This window comes from Lolium perenne, chromosome 4 (assembly GCF_019359855.2).
Source record: "Lolium perenne isolate Kyuss_39 chromosome 4, Kyuss_2.0, whole genome shotgun sequence".
NCBI classification, from domain to species: Eukaryota; Viridiplantae; Streptophyta; class Magnoliopsida; order Poales; family Poaceae; genus Lolium; species Lolium perenne.
Window position 1 is genome coordinate 60,092,884 of NC_067247.2, and position 19,966 is coordinate 60,112,849.

Below are 19,966 nucleotides of genomic sequence, written 5' to 3' on the forward strand. Positions count from 1 at the left end.
CTAGTCCTCAGAAGTTTGCCTATAGGTCTCCAGAACTTAGTCTTCAGAAGTGCTGAATACATTTACCATGCAGGAAAACAAGAGGCATTGCCCTGATCAGCTTGATAACTGAAACCTAGTAGCTTCTTCAAGCCAGCAACAGTACCAGTACCCCATTTGGATTCAGCAAAAATGCAGCGCGACGTGTATACCAGCTCAACAACAACCAACCCCGTCGATAAGCTTTACAAGAGATCAACAACAGAAGAAAACATTGTAACTCACACGCATCAACCAGAAAGCAACACAACATCACGAAGCAATGCCGTTCTCGTCAGCAGAATACAGATTATCGTGGTACTACTATGACAGGACATGACTGCTCGGTAGTCTAGTGTCAATAGGCAACAGTAAAGCTAAAAGGAGAAACACAGAAAGGGGAAATAGATGAATAGAGCGAACACAGGAAATGCAAGCATAAAACGGAGGATTTGCATAACTCGCAAAAACTGCATGAAAGGGTCCTATACAGAAAGTCCAAAGGATCGTACAAAAACTCTTATATTTCTACAATCCAAAGCTCTTGCTCAGATACTGATGAAGTGCTCAAGGAAGTGTAACAACCAACTCTGCCGATATGCTTCACAAACCATCACCACAAGTCCACAACAGAAAATATGCGAAATCCAACAGCAACCAGAAAGCAACAACACATTATGAAGCCCGCCGTTCAGGTCAGCGTCAATAGCAACCAGAGAGCAATCCAGCTTATCGTGGTACCTATAACAGAACATGACTGACTACTTGCTAATTCAGTGTCAATAGCTGAATCGTAAAGGTTAGAATGAGAAACACAAGAACAGTCGGAATGAGAGCAAAAGGAAATGTTATAGCTAGTGGTCTCTGGTCTGAAATGTTATAGCTAGTGGTCTCTGGTCTGGATATTATTTGCAAGCTAAGCTTACTATGTGTTGGCGGATTTGCCACCGCAATATATATCAGATTCAGACATAGCATGAGGAGCTCATTGAGCTATAGGCTGCATCCATAAGAAAAAACCAGGACGGCGGATGATTCCGGTTTGACAAGAGAACTGAAAAAAAAGGCTGAATCACCTATCATCATGCTAGTAGTACAATTTACTTGTGTACTACTTTTCTGATTCAAGAACTTCGTACTTTTACTATTGGGGTAGTATGCAGAAACAAGTGATTTCACACCCAGAATGCTATGACTACGACCGTTTGGTAAAACAAAAATGGACTATTTCCTTTGAAATTCTTAAGAAATACCTATAATATTCTGTTAGCATAATACGTGACTCGATCATTGCAAAAAAACAAGCGGGAGGGTATATTTGGTAGCTCAGTTCAATGATGACCGCCTACATATACGGGACATGGTTAATGGGCTCTTCTCCCCTAATAATATAGTACTATCGAGGACAAGCCCGCCGGACGTCAAGATATATAAACACATCAGATCTACAAACGTCACACCAGTATAATATCCCTGACAACGGACCATCCCGAAAACCCGATCTTGTGTCAAACCTAGCTTGCCTCTACCCTAGCTTGGCTACCCCGGACGGCTTTATATATTAAGCCTAGGTTATAAGTTGACTCCAACACATAACAGAGCTATGTACTCAAAATCTACTTGTAGCATGCATGCACATGCTCGAAATAACTTCAACAAATTTATTTAAATTACACCATTTGATCTTCTAAAGATTGACCCTTATGTATCCTTATTGGCCAGGAGTGGTCCGCACAGAGTTTTTCCTCATTTAATTGAGAGTCGTTCGTGGAGTGAACGTGCTGGCCTAGTAGTACAATTTACTTGTCTAGTGCTCTTTTGACTCACGGATTTTGTGCTTTTACTCTAGTGGTACTAGGTACTATGCAGAAGGAAGTGGTTTCACACCTGAAATGTAGAAAAATGGTCAATTTGCTCTGAAATCCTTATGAAATACCTAAATATGCTTTTATAAATTCCAATCTTGTAAAGACTGGCCGACAAGGTGACAACTGAGCTTTAGAACTATTTATTTAGTTACACCCATGATATTTATTAGCCTCGTAGAGTATATGGAGTTTAGATATTTAAGGATATTGCAGAGCCAAACACATAACTTTATGAAGCGATAGCAAATTATTTCTAGTGGATTGTGATTTATAACTTTGCTTAGGTTTAGGGAAAAAGTCCCTATAACAAAATATTTTATTAAATTTTTGAAAATAAATAGAAATATTTGAAAATATGTTTGAAATAAATTAGCTTTGCACACAACCAAAAAATTGTAATGATAAATAATGGAGCTATATAATGCATTAAATGGTTATAATAATATGTACTAGTTTATAAAACATGTTGAAATATGTATGGAGAAAAGACATCCATTAAGCGACGCAGTGAGTTATTAAAAAGTAAAAATAAATTTTATGATAGCAATTGGTTTTAACTCGTGTTGGACGTACAATAGTTGGACCAATGCTTCATCTACAATATCTATGTACAAAACAGATTTATAGTGGTGATACCGGAAATCTTTCCGAGCTTCTGCAGTAGTACTTTTATGATATCCCCAAATAACCATCTTTTGTACATAATACATAACATTATGGTTCATCATTCTACATGGTAATCAACACAAGTATTAACATGTAAGACTTCAAAAAAAAATTAAGAGTGGGCTTGAAACTGTAAACAAGGAATATTCTTTTGTGATTCCTCGGTAATATAGGAAAATGTATTAAAGAGTCAAACAAACAGAAATAATCTTACTATTATGTGTAGAAAAGCAATAGATGTTTGTGATAAATGTAGAAACACAATATTTAACTTACATCTTGTGATGACCTCTACTCCATAATCCTCAAATCATCATATGCAGAGTGCATGACTTCTTGCTACTATGCTAGTGGTCAGGGACATATGTCTTGTCGAGACAGCCTATACCCTAATTTGCATTCAACTATTTTATTTCCCTTTGCCTCTCATCGATCAATGTCACATCATTTGATTTGGATGGGAGAGATTAGAGGCGCTAATAAGAACGGTAAGAGCACTAGGGTGAGCAATATATTTGGTTTTAGTAACATGTTGTGACCGACTCGTCCTAGAGTAAAATTCACAATTTGCAGAATAAAATAGTCTAATTGTCCCTTGTAGAAGGATATCCCAAGAATCCATTTTGACTCAGGTGCATATGCACCCATTGCTAAAAAAACTAATATGAGGTGTATTATGTGTGCGCATAAATCCATTTCAACTAACTGTCAATTGTTGTTGTACTATTATTCAAATATCAAGTAGATTGTTTATATGATGGAAAAATGTCCTAATTAATTTTAATAGTTATTTATGATCAATCTTAACAAACACGCGCAGACATGGACTCGATGCATACATGTTACATGAATGTATAACCTGTAGCGGATAAGAAACCTTGAGTTTTACCGAGCGTCCATCGTAAAATTGAGGGAAACTAAACTGATTCCATCAAACTTTCCCCTAGCCAGTAATGTGATAAAGTATGTGCGTGTGAAACTATTTAAACAATGGACAATGTACTGAAACCTACGTATATGATGATTTGACGCCCAGGCCCGTATCTGGCCGATAGGGAGGAAAAAACGGTGACACATTTCTCTCTATTTTGTCTTGCCCATGATTAAAATTGAACGACAAAGAAAGAAATACAAAAACACCAAACCTCACATATATAAAGGAAGTTGAATATCTCTGCACAATGGCTTTTTTTTTTTGAGACCCCTCGATCTGTGTTACAGCTGTAGCATCTGAACTTATGCACTAACTCAACACCACACTCACACCACACACACGCACACCACTAGTGCACAAGTTAGACTCTAGAACTATACACACAGCACACATAATTTTGGGTGTCCCTAGGAGCTAGTAGTTGTGGCACATATGTGTGGAGGGGATTTTATTTGGGACCCAGAGCCCCGGTGAGACATCCCAAGAAATTCGGCCACAACGGGACTCGAACCTGGGATGGGTTGGATGGCCACTGCCAACACCAACCATCGAGCTATTGCTCGTTCTCATCTCTGCACAATGGCTTGGTACGTCTTTTTTTTTTTGGTACTAGCGCGGTGCCGCAGTGCGTACGTACTGTATGATGCAGGAGCTGAGCAGCAGTGATCAGATCTCCCGAGCGTGCGTGCGTTGGTACAGCTACAGTGCCTGGATCAGTGGATCTGGCACTAACTCCGATCAGCACGGTGTTAGAGCATCTCCAGTCGCGTCCCCCAAACCGTCCCCTAAAGGGATTTGGGGCGCGCCGGACAAAAAAAGCGTTCCAGCCGTGTCCCCCAAAGCCCTTTTTTGTCCGGCGCGGTCCGATACGGTGTCCGGCGCCCCGAGCCCGTCCCCGTCCCACAGGGGACGCTCCGGGGACGCCGGACACAACGAAATGAGAGGCGAGGAGGCGCGGGGCCGACGCGTCAGCGGCACAGTTAATTTTAACCTAACCGTCGCCTACCTCGCAACGGAAGTTATTCGCGCGCAGCGGCATCTTTGCCTTAATGGCGACGGAGGGGCAGGCGAGACGTCTCGTCGGTCTTTGCGCGACCTCCACGCGTCGCCGGCGTTCGCACGCCACCGCCCGTTCCCGCGCGATCTTCCCGCCTCTTCTCGTCTGTTCCCGCGCTTTCTTCCCGACGCCGGCGTCTATAAAAGGTCTCCCGGCTCATCAATGGTAGCCACCGCACCCCGCCGGCAACAAACACAGCCCTCGTCGCTCCACGGCCGTCTCCTCCATCACCGGTGGCAATGGCGAACCGCCCGGCGATGGCCACTTCCCTCCACCGCCGTCTCCTCCATTGACGAGCCGGCAGCGGCGTGCGGCACTCGAGGAGGCACTCGAGGAGGAGGCCCGCCGGCGGCGTGAGGCGCGACGGCGGCGGATCTAGCGGCGTTCTCCGCCCTCGCCTCCGCGGCTGAGGAGGCCGCGGAGGAAGCAGCATGGCGAGAGCGACGGTGCGACACCGTTGCGGCGTTCGACGCCTCGACGGGACAAGAGGCGCGACGGCGCCGGTACCGGGAGGAGATGGAGCAGCGATGGGCTGACGAGCGCCGGCGCCCGGCGCGATGAGCGGCAGGCGATGTTCCGTGAACGGCGTGACTCGATCGAGCGCCGGCGGCGTGAGTCGATCGAGCTCCGCAGCGGCGACGGCGGAGGAGCGTCGACAACGGGAGGCGGCGCTTACGGTGCTATGGGGGAGGCGGGCGGAGCAGTTGGCGGCGGCCGACGCGTTTGCGGCGGCGATGATGGAGGCGCCAACAGATGTGGAGGAGGAGGCGCCAATGGAGGAGGAGGAGGCCGAGGCGGAGGAGACCGAGGTGGAGGACGACGACGACGACGAGTTCGAGTGGTCCGACGACGACGGGCCGCACCCGGACGAGACGGCCGATCAGCAATGCGCCCTCGTCGAGTCCTTCGAGTCGGAGAAGAAGCTCCAGACGACGCCCGTGCCCTCGAAGAGGCGCATATTCGTCGCGCCATCGAGCTCTCCCTCCGGGCGGCGCAGCGAGGGACGGCGGAGGACGCGCGGCGGGAGCGGCACCGTCTGGCCACCGCCGAACGCAAGGAGAGGAGGCGCGCGCAGGAGGAGCTGCGGTGTAGGGGAGGCGACGACGGGGCGGGGCCGTCGAACGCGCCGCCGGGCGGTCAGTAGTCTAGGTTTAGATGAAATCTAGCCGTTTTCATTCAAACTTTGTAATATATAATCAAAATTGAATGAAAACCTTTATTTTCGTGCACAAATATTCATTTGGGGGCGGCGTTTTGGGGGCGCGGCTGGGGAGCGACGTCCCCCAAACGCGGCACGAACAAAACACGTCCCCCAAACGCTCGATCCGGCGCGGTTTGGGAACGGTTTGGGGGACGCGACTGGAGATGCTCTTAGACTGCCGCTCACGCTATCGCTGTTGCATCCTGGCCGCCAGTGTCACCCCCGCGACGACGAGCCCTGTCAACCGCGCTCGACTTCCACTGGAGGCACCAACCAGCACGGCCGGTGGTAGTTTGACACCAACGGCGGACAGGAGATGAAAGAGTCGTGGAGTGGAATAAGTGCAAGTGCGAAATGGCGTGTAAGAGCATCTCCAGTCGCGTCCCCCAAAGCGTCCCCCAAACCGCGCCGGATTGAGCGTTTGGGGGACGTGTTTCGTTCGTGCCGTCTTTGGGGGACGTCGCTCCCCAGCCGCGTCCCCCAAACGCCTCCCCCAAACATTTAAAATACTTTTTTTGGCTTTTTTATTTCAATTTCAACAAACTAATACATAATTTGAAATCGTGATTTACACAAAAACATAATTGGGAACTTGGTTTTCCACAAACTAATACATAGTTTGAACCGTCGTGGACACAAATATAAAATTTTGCAAAGAAACTAAACCTAACTAGGCCGTGCATCGAAGGTTTCGTGTGTTCGCTGCTAAGAAAGAACACTCGAGGGCACACCCAGTCACCTAAACTGGAAAATCCAGCGGGAGGATGGTGCCCTTGTTGGTTCTACCGATGAGGCGAACAGGCAGAAACCTCCGTGCACGTATTCGCTGCGAAGAAACAACACTAGTCGTCCTCCTCGTCGGTGCTGTCGCCTTGGTAGTCCCGGCGGCACCGCGTCTCGTCGAAGACCTTGACGCTCATGTCCCTGTCGCCAAAGTAGGAGAACTGGAGGATGAAGCCGGCTTGGAGGCCGTGGTGCCGCGCGAACTTCTCCCAGCCGATGTTGAGGTACATCTTGCCGCGCGCGTCGTAGATCACGTCGACGATCCACCGGTAGTAGCCGCACGCAGCCTCCCGCAGATGCATCGTGCGCGGGCGATCGTCGCCGGCGACGTAGTCGGCGAAGGAGTCTGGCAGCCTCTGGATGCCGTGCGGGTCGCCCTTGAGGACGAGGACGAACTCGAACTGGCTGGCCGGCTCCACGTCCATCTCCGACGATGATGAAGCCGGCGGCGTGGAGGGCGACGGCGAGTGTTCAGCTCTGCCGCGGCCGCGACCACGACCACGACCGCGACCGCGAGGTCGGCCTCCGCCTCTACCGGACATAGCGTCGAGTCTTGTTGAGATGGTGGCGGCTAGGGTTTGAGAGAGAGGCGCTAGGGTTTGTGTGTGAGAGGGACGATGAGATGCGGCCCTTTTATAGGCCGGAGGGAGGCGGGGAGCGGTGGCGCGCATTAACGCCGGCACGCAAAGCTAGGCGCGACGGGACGCGTCGCTGCGTCGCTGCGGGAGCTGCACCGTCGCTGCGTCGCTGCGGGAACCGCACCGCCAATAACTTTCGTCGCGAGGTAGGCGACGGTTAGGTTAAAAATTTATTGTGCCGCTGACGAGTCGGCCCCGCCACTCCCCGCCTCGCTTTTCGTCGGCGTCCCCGGTGCGTCCCCTGTGGGACGGGGACGGGCTCGGGGCGCCGGACACCGAATGGGGGCGCGCCGGACAAAAAAGGGCTTTGGGGGACGCGGCTGGAACGCTTTTTTGGTCCGGCGCGCTCCAAATCCCTTTGGGGGACGCGGCTGGAGATGCTCTAAGTATTTGATTCGTGACCCATGTGGCATTGACCGGAATACCGAATCGAAGTTAGGCAAAAAGATTTGCTAGTTTAATTTACAAGCCCAACTGGTTTGATTTGATTTAAGCAGAGTTTAACCCTTTTTTATGGGCCATGACTGATAGTACTACAACTTTTGTGTAACTTAGTGCTCAGAAGTTCGCCTAGGTCTCGAGATATTGGTCTTCACTTCAGCAGTGCTAAATACACATTTACCATGCACGAAAGCACGAGGCATTGCCCCTGTCAGCTTGATAACTGATACTGTACATAGCTTCTTCAAGCCAGCAACAGTACCAATACCCCATTCAGATGCGGCAAAAGTGCAGCATGAAGTGTACAAGAGCTCAACAACAACCAACCCCGTCGATAAGCTTTACCAGCGCATCAACACAGAATGAAAACATTGTAAGTCACACGCATCAACCAGAAATCAACACAACATCAGGAAGCAACATCCAGCTTATCGTGGTGCTACTATAACAGAACATGACAACTCGGTAGTCTGGTGCCAATAGGCAACAGCAAAGCCAAACGGAGAAACACAAAAGGGGGAAACAGATTGTAGAATAGAGCACACACAGGAAATGCAAGTGCAAAACCTACATTGACAGTTTAGACGGAATATAGCTACTTCTATACGGAGAATCCAGAAGGATCGTGCAAAAATTCTACTGTACAGTATTGTTACCATCCAAAGCTCTTATACATAGTTCAGAAAATTGTTTCTAGAGTGCAGATGCGAGTGCACCTTACTGTGATACCACCGAAGTGCAAAAGAAAGTGTACCCGAACCTACCAGCTCAACAACAAACCAACCCTGTCGATAAGCTTTAGAAGCTATCACCACAACAGAAACATGCAACATCGAGCAGCAACCAGAAAGCAACAGCACACTACGAAGCCGGCCGTTCAGGTCAGCAAAATCCAGCTTATCGAGCTACTATAAGTCTCTAACAGAACATGACTGACTACCTGCTAGTTTAGTATCAGTAGCTAAATAGTAAAGCTAAAAGGAGAAGCACAAGAACAGTCGGAATGACAGAAAAATGAAATACTGTGGCTAGTGGTTTGACTACCACACCACTTGCAAGCTAAGATTATCATCTGCTGGCGGATTCGCCAGCGCAAAATTTATCAGACACAACATGAAGAGCTCGTTGACAAACAGGCCACATCCATAAGAACATACCAGGACGGTGGATGATTCCGAGTTTGACAAGAGAACTGAAGAAAAAAAAGGCTGAATCACCTATCATCATGCTATTCATGTTGCAAGAATCATACAAGCAAGCGTACTTCATGGCCAATGGAGCCACCACTTTACAAACAAGTACATGGAAATGATGCCTCATCAAATAATTAGGTGGTACATATGAATATCCTGCAGAATCTACATGCAAAAAAGTTGCAAACCTAGAAAGGGGAGAAAAAGAAGAATGAAGAAATATACCAGCCGCACCACCATGTATTAACCATTCATGCCAAGTGGAGACATTTTTGGGGATACAAAAGCTATAGGCAAAAAGCGCCTTGACATCTCATCTTCCACCCTCTTCACAATTACACAGTCGCCACCACCTTCCTTCTGTATTTATAAAGTAGCTGCAATAGCCACAACTGAATTCTCTAAATGCTGCAAAAGCCACAACTGAAATAACTCTAAACACTATCTTTCCGCATCCTCTGGAATCGACGATAGCCTCTCCTGCTCAAGAAATGATGAGTCCAGAAATTTCGCAACAAATGCCCACAACCTGTAGACATCATCGAAGTTTGTAAGGAACCCAAGAGAAGCAGTAACAACTTCAATCCCCACTATAGCATTCTTGCTATTTTTCTTCTCCTGCCGGCTATTTGACGTAGGCCGACAAAGGGAAGAGCTGAGACCTACATCGACCACCCCATGTTTCTGGTTATCCATGAGGCGTATATGACTGAGAAAACCGACACCCAGAGAGATGCCTTCTTTCTCTGCCATTTTCTGTACAGTTTCAGGATTGATCAGTGAAGTCCCAGTGTTGCAGTCCTTTATATTGAATGCAACTGCTGCTCCTCGTTCATATTTGATTTTTGGGCCATAGATATAAACAAGGGATACCCCATCGCCATCTCCTGAATCAGGCAACCGAAGCTGCAGCAGTGAGGTCACCAACCAATTGATCAGGTAACGCAACCTTAGTGTTGTCTTACTAAGACCTAGCATGTTCACATGATCAAGATGCCTACATATAATTTCAGGTTCTCGCCTACCATCCTGAATCTCATCATAGTCGCTGTATGCATCATCATCATCTTCTTCTTCTGCCACTGCATATCCAGATGTCTCCCCAGCATCCGCATTACGGGAGAGCCTGCTATCCTCCATGGTGAATGATACCTTGCGCCCCATACTTGACACTCGTTCTGCTTCTTCCGCTCCAAAGAGCCTACCACCATTGAATCGGCTATTGGGTACCTCCCTCCTTCCCAGTAAACGGAAGTCTCCCTCTGTTTCCCTTCTGATGGCACTGTCTTTAGCTTCAACCTGGTTTTCCGAGCAAATCTCCGAAGTGGAGCCATTCCCATTTGCAGCATAACCCCCAAAAACAGACGCCGAACTGCCTTCTGTGGCGCCATTGGTGCAGGAGAACTTTACGTACCTCTTGTTTTCATGACCATCTTGATATTCTTCAATCTCACTGACCTTGCCATTATATGAGCAATCTTCCTCTGGAATTTCCTTCACATGATCTTGCTCATGTGATACTGACCTCACAGCTGCATCGAAGGACACATGGTTATCATGAATAGGGCTCCTTGCCAGTTTCGATGATACCTTTGGTGATGTCTTGCGTGCATTTTTCGTACCAGAAAACCAGGAAGCTGGCAATGGAGATCCCAGCTTCCCCTTGCCCGACTGTTCTGAATGGTCTGAACCGAGTGGGCTATGGCCCAAATCAACCCAGAAAGAGCTCTCTGACAACTCATCCTCGCTGAATACAGGGCTCTTCATCACCTCGCCAACAGAGACGCTCTCATTCTCCTCATAAATCGTGCTGGCGCCATCCTTATCAGAGCTATCCTGGTCCATTTCGCTCTCAATCACCTCCCTCACCTGAGCCGAGGAATATGCACCTGAAAATGCCGGTAATTGAGATGCATGGTGACTATTGCTGGTCGCTGACTCCTCCTCGACCGGAATGATGGTATCATCCTCAAGTCCATCCAGGACACCATCAAACCCATCGACCGAATCGCTCAGATACTGCGGGAAGACCGGCAGAATCCGCACCATCCCCGCCCCCGTCCCGCCATTTGGGCTCTGCAAGCACGACATGACCGACTTCTTGATCAGCAAGCAGCCAAAGCCTGTTGGATCAGCTCCGAACACCCTGTAGAACGATGTGATGATGAAGTCTGGCCGGAACAACGACAGCCCCAGCGAGTCCATGTCCTTGGGCCCCAATGCTCCGGCATCCAGCAGAACATGCCAGTTGTTCTGCTGCGCCAATGCCATCCACTGGTACGAGTACTTTGCTCCGGTGACCCTGGACTGCACCGGGAACACGAAGAGCCCAGTTGCAGAGTCCTTCTTCCGTCGCCTCTTCTTGGTGGCAATCTGCTTCCGGAGCTCGGTGGAGCAGATCTTGAGGGTGGGCCACTTAAACCAGGCAGAGTAGGCCTTGGCGCCCTTGTCCCGGGCGGACTGAGCCATCCAATTGACGGACTGGGACTCGTGGTCGAACATGGTGAGCAGGCGCTTGTTGGTGGCGAAGGGGTAGCACTCGGCGAGCAGGCGGAAGGCGGAGCCGCGGCTGACGGTGAAGACGAGGCAGTACTCGGACTCGGGGATGTTGAGGTAGTCCATGATGCGGTTCTTGATGTCGTGCTCGGCGGTGCCCTTCTCGGCGCCGCCGTAGAGCGCGTGGTTGCTGAGGTTGGCGGTGATCTCGGAGAGCGTGAAGGAGACGGAGGAGTCGGCGGCGTTGCAGCTCTGGAGGTAGGAGAAGAGCCCGAAGCCGCAGTAGTCGAGGCACACCTTGTCGAGGTGCGGGTACTCGCCGGCGCGGAGGCGGTCCACGTCCTCCGAGGAGGCGTACTTGGGGTACATGGAGAGGAAAGTGGCGAGCGCCTCGGCGAGCGCGGGGAGCGCGTCGGGCGTCAGGAAGGCGCGCTCGGCCGCCACCGCCGTGGCGCGCAGGAACTCGCGCTGCGCGTTGAGGCGCGCCAGGGAGCGGGACCGGCCCACGGAGGCCCCGCCCTCGTCGTCCCCGGCGGCGTCGAGGAGCGCCGCGTCGCGGGACTTGGTGAGGCACCCGTCCTCGGACGCCTCCTCCAGCGCCTCCCGCAGCTTGCTCTCCTGCAGGCGCCGCCCGCCGCCCGACCCCGCCCCCGCCCCCGACGCCGGCGACCGCGGCGGGCGGTGCTTCTTGTCCATGAGCAGCGACGCGCAGTGGGAGAGCGGCTTCCATATCGACAGATGCATGGCCGGACACGAACAAGATGACGCTTTTTCTCCTCCCCCGCCCCTACGCCATCCGATTCGCCTCCGCCGCCCAGCCTGCCGCGCGAATTCTTGGGATCAAAGTAACCGACCTCGCGATCGAATTGGCCGCGGCGGGGCGGGACTCCTCCTAGGGTTCCGGCGGATCGGCGGGGCCGAGCGACCGGGCTGGGGGCGCGCGCCGGAGCGGAATCTGGATCAAGGAATGGTTTTTGTTCCAGCGGAGCAGGGGGGAGAGGAGGAGTGAGAGGAGGAAGGGAAGAGGAGGAGGAGGGGAGTAAATTGGAAGACACCAACTCGGCTGCACAGAATTAAAAGCACAGGTCCATCCATCCAAAGCATTCAATGGCGATCCCAGCCAGCCACTATTTTCCTGCTGTATTTTTTGTCCATCTCCCTAATTTTTATTTTTTACTTCCATTCTTTAACTAAGTCAAAGTTCATGATAGCCAGTTAGCCACCTCATTTTTAGAAATAAAAACTTCACTAGATCCATGCAATATTTTTGTACACTACTTAGTACAATTGCATTCTGGCTCCTTTTTACTACTTAGTACATGATTTTCTTCACCTTTTCGAAAAACAAAGGAGTTCCACTGCATCTGATCTCCATCTCCAAATTAGGTGTCCACTAATCTTGAGGGTTGTTGAACAGAATACTAGTGTCCTGTTGTAATGGTTTGAATAATGGATGGTTTGATCTACAAAAAAAAAATGTTGAAATACGAAGGCTCGTGGTCATTGACTTCTTGCTACAGATATTCTTTCTTCAAGGGAGATCTTCCATTGTAGTCCTCTGTGTTTGCTCGTTTTTCAGCATCATATGGCTTTGGGTCAGATTAGTCCACTTCAGCAACCCCGGTGCATCTTCTAATGGGGCCCGATCTAATTCTGATGGGAACTGAAACTCCTAACTCTAACCCCACATGCTTAATTTTTTCTGACAAAACGATTAATGGTTCCCGCAATTTTTCCTTCCACGACGCCGTACACATTAGAAAAGTATGATCTCTGAGTCCAAATCATATGGTGGTTTTCTGTTTGCCGTATATAGGCCAATGATGCATTGAGATTTGAGAGTGACAAATCTACTCCTAATTACTGTTTCTAAAGTACTTCCTCCATTTTTGTACACAAGACCCCTTTATCATTTCTTAATTCAAATATCCATGACTTTGACTAAGTTTATTACTCCATCCAATTCATATTAATTGACTTCAATATGGATTGTATCTAGAACTAAAATGTGTCTAGATACATCCATATTAGAGTCAATTAATATGAATCGGAGGGAGTAAATAAAATATCGCTAGATTTAGATGAAAATGATTTATCATGCATTTATTAGGTATATCGTGTAGGTTGATTTTTTTTAGATTTAGTCAAACTTAAAATTTTCTGACTGAAAACAAGATTGACTCGTTGATAGCTCCGAATATTGACGCTTTTTACTGAGGATTTTTCACTGTTTATCACTTGATTTTATCGGGTTTTCATTGAATTTTATGTTTCAACTAATGCTAATATCGCAGTCTATGAGAAACCTTGTTTTGAGTTGTGTATTTCAAAAAAAAAATCACTTTTGGAAGATTCCAGGATATTTATGAGCTGATTGCAATAAAATATGAAGATCTCCTATTGAAGCCAATTTGATCAAGGCGCAGCAGGCAGTTTAGCGGGCAACAGTACGGGCAGAGCCGCCCATACTATGCGTCATTGCCTTCCCCATATCAATACAAGTACTTTTCGTAAAATGTACGACACAAATATAGGAGAGACGCATACATCAGACACAACAGAAGAGAGGATACCAGATCTGAAGACGGAGAAGACCACCATCGACTCTCGCAAAGATCTGTACCCTCTAGATCATCAACTCATCCATCACATCCTACTAGTACTAAGAGAGAGAGATTCGTACTGATTAGAGATTTGAACCTCTATTCCCATCTTAGTTTGTATTTGATTTGATCTTCAATTATTGTGGCTTGCTACGGTAATATCGAGATGAACTCAACTTACATTGCTATGATATCATTGTGTTTTTCCCCTCTCATGCGTGAGTAGATCCCCATAGACGTGGGAGATGTAGGGGATTGGTGAGATATGATGTGCCTATTTTATTTCATCCATTTGTGAACTATGATTAAGATGATTATGTATGATAATAAATATCTATGTGCACCTAATGATGTTATCTAATTTAAGGGCCTAGGTAACATGATTTTAAGAAATCGTAGACAAGAACTTGTTTGCTAGTGAATCGACAATCCCAGAGTGACGCGGTCGATATCAAAGAGGATCTACCGATACTCGAGGACAACAAGAAACCACTAGGCTTAAAGGTTTGATCTTGTTTAACTACCTTAATAGATGCACTGACCATGATTTTAGTAACAGGCAAAATGATCATTGGAGAAAGATGAAATCTACCAAGAGGAATCGTTCTCTCTTTTAGATTGCTTGCCTACTCAGATATAAATGAAAAGAATCGTATTCACTTATCGCATTTATACCACCAGGAACATTCACTATCACCATGTATCCCCGCACCTAATCTTTCATCTGCAAAAACTCGTTCAATTTTTCAATAGTTGTTTACTTTTATTTTTACTCCATTTTACTTTCAATATACTAAACTCATATATTCACATTCACCATTTTTCCATTTCAATCCTTGTAGGACACCATAGGTGCAACAGAAACACCGTAGATAAACACCCTATAGACTCCTTATTGGGATACGATATAATAACTGAAAATAATACTTCCACAAAAATATGCACGAATAACCCTGAGTTCTTGTAGGCCATCAATGGTCTTTACAGAGAAATGAAGGGAGTACTAATATATATAAATAATACACACATACAGAAAATACATCCATTTAACTAAAAACATCTTCTACGGATAAAATATAGAAAACTAGATTGGGTTGAAGACTATCACTGCTCGTACTAAGAGTCCTAATAATAGATTGCTGGAGATCCATTCTCTAGGCATTTCTTTTTGAGTTATAATCCAATATTTAATTTATTGTTCTTCTTGTCCATATTTGGCTAGTAGGAGGAATATTTGCAACATATTTACATGAGTACTAAAAGAACCACAATTATATAGCACAACATCTAACCAAACACACCAATATTGGAAAATGCTAGAATGACCCTAGGTACAATGGAACTTACTTTTCAGTTTAATAAAAACCATAATTTTAGGTTTAGAAAATCTGAAATAGACCAAGAACGTACATATTTAACTAAAACTTTTCCATGCAAACTTTTCGTACATTATTAATATGATCATATGTGATTTGCACGAAAATGAGAAAGTAATAATACTACAATTGAATTGGTCATTTTGTGCGTTTTGTAATGGCTGCAACAATTGAATTTTGGAAGTGGCCGAAGTATTGGCTAGCGAGGAAGGTTTCGACAAGCTTATAGTGATCTTTGGCTCCATGTCTTTGATCCACATACTGAATTAGCGTCGTGGTTAAGAGCATCTCTAATAGAGCACGTAAAAACGCGAACCTAAAATTCGGAGTTCAGTGCACCGAACTCGTGTTTACGGGCCGTAAAATGGCTGGCGCAGAACAGAGCCCGTAAATCAAAACTAAAAAACATAATATTCCCTAAATCAATGTTAAGGAAATCGGTAATCGTTAACTTCTCGGTCGGCTTGGAAGTAGCGATTAATCGGAATTCGAGCGATTAACTGATTTAATCGGTCGGCTATTAATCGGTGCAACCTACACAAATTAGCACTTAAAATAATTTATATAAGAAAAATAATAGTATATGAGCCTCTATATGTCTCCCCCTACTTCTCTAAAGCCTAAAATCCAAGAAAAACTTGTACGCTTCTCCTCCGTGACCTAATCTTTAAGGTCAGGAGCGAAATTAGGATCCACTAGCCGAAGCCACGTTCCTTCCTTGCACTTCTTCTCCTCTCACCTCTGAAGTTTATATTCTCTCATCATCTACGTAAGGTACGGCCCCTCTTACACCTCAACCATCTAACCTATTGAAGGCGTCCTCCAGTTCCTGGACGAGCTCCTCATGGTGATCGAGCTCTTGTATCTGAGGTCTGGGAAACTATGAGTAACTAGTCCGGGAGGGCAAGAAACTATTTGGCAACAGTGGAAATGAAGCTACTGGAGGCTGCAATCAAGCGGGAGCTTCGCATAATCTACTTTATTGAGGAGGGGTAGCGCCTATATTAGCGATATGCATTGAAAATATTGTAACTTTTTGACCACGTGTGGTAGTTAATCAGGAAAATACCTAGTAATCGGAGTTTCAGTCTGATTAATCGGTCTAAAGGATTAACACAAGAGATTAATGGTAATCGACACGGTCAAGCCCCTAGTAGCGATTAATCGGCCTAGTAATCGTTGAATCGGCTTAGTTTTTGAACAGTACCCTAAATATGCCCTGCCCCGCGCCGCCCCGGCCAGCCTCGCCCCAGCCCCGCACGAGCTCGGCCTGCCCCGGCCAGCCCCTGCTCCGCCCAGCCACCAGCGAGCCGCGCCCGCCACGTCGCGCCGCGCCCCGCACGAGCTCGCCCCGCGCCGCCCCGCCCCCAACCTGCCCCGCGCCGCTCTGCTCACCTCGCCCCGAGCTCGCCCCGCGCTGCACCACCTACCGCTACCTACCGCTGGTTGTCCTGCTGTAGTCCAGCAAGATCGCAACGCTACATCTCGGTCGGATTATGTTGAGATTTGTCGAAATTTGGCCGGAGTCCGGCGAATGTACCGGTGGAAGCAGTTGGCCTTATCTGAAGTTTCAGCGTGCCACGAGTAGGAGTTTGTGTTCGGTTCTCCCTTTCGGTCCCTACAAATACATGTCAGGTTTTCAGTCTCGACCTGAAAACTTTTTTCGGTTTTGGCTCGTTTACGGTAACTGATCTGCGCCATTTTTCGAACAGAGCTCGTAAACTAGCGGTTATTATTCGGTTTTCAGCTGTTTACGGGCTCTGCTAGAGATGTTCTAAGATGTCAAAACCATGTGTGCCAGTTTCGCAGTAGTTTCCTTTTCTCATATTGTTCCATGAGCCTAATATTGTGGCACATACTTTAGCTCGCTCGGCGGAACATTTTTGTGACTGTTTGTTTTAGAAACTCTACCCCAGATTGCATCCTGTAGATTGTTTGCAATGATTTGCCTTGATCAATGAAGTATAATTGTGTCAAAAAAATGTTCGAAATTTACATGGATGTTTGATTCATAGGATTCTTACAAGTTACAACACAGGAATCAGAAAACCGCAGGATTAGAATGTCACATCCAATTGAATCCTACAAAATTTGGAACCTACATGATTTTTTTAAAGCAGTGTTTTAATCATAGAAGAAGCAAAGAAAATGTAATGTGAGGTTGGAGTGGATTAAAATTTTACTCCAAAACATAAAGCAATAATGTTGAGATATGTGTATATATGTATGTGTATCTGCTGTATTTATGACGGGCTCACCTCCTTCCATGTATAGTTGAGGTTATGGCCTATATATATGTACATGTATTTGTCTCACATAAATGCATTGTGATTTGCATCATTCTACATGGTATCAGATTCCCTAGGTTCCTAACCTACCTAAGTCGGCCGCCGCCTTCTCCTCTCCTTAGCACCGTCGTCGCCGGCTCCCCTCCCTGCCCCCCGCGCCGCCCCCCTTGCTGCCCGCCGCGATGTCCTCCACTCCCTCCAGCAACCCTTTTGTCGACTCCTTCTCTGACTCCACCACCCCCAACGCCTTTGTCCTCCGCGCCGTCCCCATCGCCGACCACGTCCCCATCAAGCTTTCCCACGACTCCGCCAACTACCACACCTGGAAGACCTACTTCTACCTGCTCTTCCGCGAGTACAACCTCCGCGACCATTTTGATAGCTCTGCCGACCTCCTCATCATGGGGCGCGATTCCGAGTGGATGGCGATCGACGCCACCATCATCCGTTGGCTCTTCCTCACCGTCTCGCCGAACATCTTCAAGACCGTTGTTCATGAGGGCGATGACGCCCACACGGTGTGGACAAACATCAACGGCCTCTTCACTAATAATAAACTTCAGCAGGTTGTTTTCTTGCAGCAGAAGTTTTTTGGCACTCCACAGGGCGATCAGACCTTAGACGCCTACTGTCAGCGTCTCAAGGCCATCTCCGATGAGCTTCACGACCTCGGGTTCCGCATCGGCGACTAGCTCCTCCTCTCCACCCTCACCGCCGGCCTCAGCGAGGACCTCGGCAACGCCGCCTCCAACCTCACCCTCATGGCAACCCCACCTTCGAGCGCGCCGTCGACTATCTCCACCTTGAGGAACGGCGCCTCAAGGGTGTTCGTGCCCGCGCCGTCCACTCCGCCCTCGCCACCGGGTTCAGCCACGGCACCCCGTAGCCACTCGACCTCCCACGCCCACCGCGCCTCAACAACCGCCGTAGAAAGGTGGTGGCGGTGGTGGCCGCAACCGCCGTCGCGGCCGTGGTGGTCGCGGCGGTGGCCCTCGCCCCGCGTACCCGCACGCGCCACCGCCGTGGAGTGGCGGCTACAACCCCTGGTCCGGGTTCGTCCATGCCTACACCATGCCGGCTAGGTTTAACTAATTTTCCGTCAAATTCAAAACCTTTGTCTCTCAATAATGTCATTGTTTCACCTCAACTTGTCCAAAATTTAGTCTCTGTTAATACTCTCTCTCGTGACAACAGTGTAACTGTGGAATTTGACATGTTTGGTTTTTCTGTAAAGGACGCATGTACCCGGATGGTTCTGCACCGCCGTGAGTCCTGACGATCTCTATCCCGTCCAGCCGGCTCCTTCCTCTCACGCTGCACCTCGGGCTCTTGCCGCCAGCGTCGATCTTTGGCATGCTCGCCTGGGACACCCTAGCTCCACCACACTTCGTCAAATCATGAAGGGTTTTTCATTTTCTTGTAATAAACTTGATGCTCACAAATGTGAGACGTGTCGTGTTGGAAAGCACGTTCGCCTCCCTTTTAGTAGCTCTTCCACAGTTGCGTCGTTCCCTTTTAGTTAATTCATAGCGATGTATGGACTTCTCCTATTACTAGTAATTCCGGTTTTCTATACTACCTTGTTCTGTTAGATGATTTCTCTCACTTTGTGTGGATGTTTCCTCTCCGCAACAAATCCATAGTAGCTCAGACCCTCACCACCTTCTACGCCTATGTCTCCACCCAATTCGGTCTCCCCATCAATGCCCTCCAAACCGATAATGATAAGGAGTTTGACAACACCATCATCTGCACCCTTCTTGCTTCCCACGGCACCGTCTTTCGTCTAACCTGCCCATATACATCCCACAAGAACGGCCGGGCTGAGCGCGTCCTCCGCACCCTCAACGACTGTGTCCGCACTCTCCTCTTCCACACCCATATACCCCCTCGTTTTGGCTAGACGCCCTAGCCATCGCCACCCTCCTAGTTAATATCCGCCCGTGTCATCCCCACTGGAACTACGCGCCACACCATCTTCTTTTTGGGTCTCCTCTGTCCTACGACGGCCTCTGCATCTTTGGTTGTCGCTGCTATCCTAGTACAGCCGCCACCGCCCCTCACAAACTCGCCCCGCGCTCCGTTCCTTGTGTCTTTCTCGGCTACTCGGCTAACACCAAAGGCTACCGCTGCTATGATCTGGTTTCTCACCGCGTCATCACCTCCAGGCATGTGTACTTTGATGAGCATTGCTTTCCTTTTGTAGAGACATAGGTGGTCGATGTTCCTCCCTCGGCTACTAATGGTCCGCGGTGTCGACCCCCTGCCCCGACAGGTCCGCCGACTGCAGTGCCCTCGAGCTCGGACTCGGGCACTGCCACGTCGTCCCCTGCAGCCCCCTCGAGCTCCAGCTCGGGCGCTGCCACGATATTTCCTGCATCACCCTCGAGCCATGTCTCGGGTG

General features: G+C 48.2%; 2 protein-coding genes across 2 annotated transcripts; one reads left to right on the forward strand and one right to left on the reverse strand.

The window, feature by feature from the left end:
- Positions 1-8,799: 8,799 nt before the first annotated feature.
- On the reverse strand, positions 8,800-12,332 carry LOC127292686 (uncharacterized). Its single transcript, XM_051322130.1, has one exon. The coding sequence runs from the start codon at positions 12,037-12,039 to the stop codon at positions 9,241-9,243; it is 2,799 nt and encodes a 932-aa protein (XP_051178090.1). The 5' UTR covers positions 12,040-12,332; the 3' UTR covers positions 8,800-9,240.
- Positions 12,333-17,744: 5,412 nt separating this feature from the next.
- On the forward strand, positions 17,745-18,254 carry LOC139838970 (uncharacterized). Its single transcript, XM_071828986.1, has one exon. The coding sequence runs from the start codon at positions 17,745-17,747 to the stop codon at positions 18,252-18,254; it is 510 nt and encodes a 169-aa protein (XP_071685087.1).
- Positions 18,255-19,966: the final 1,712 nt, after the last annotated feature.

Bases quoted from the DNA above. Each gene is read 5' to 3' on its own strand.
- LOC127292686 (XM_051322130.1), bottom strand. From the start codon at position 12,039: ATGCATCTGTCGATATGGAAGCCGCTCTCCCACTGCGCGTCGCTGCTC.
- LOC139838970 (XM_071828986.1), top strand. From the start codon at position 17,745: ATGTCCTCCACTCCCTCCAGCAACCCTTTTGTCGACTCCTTCTCTGAC.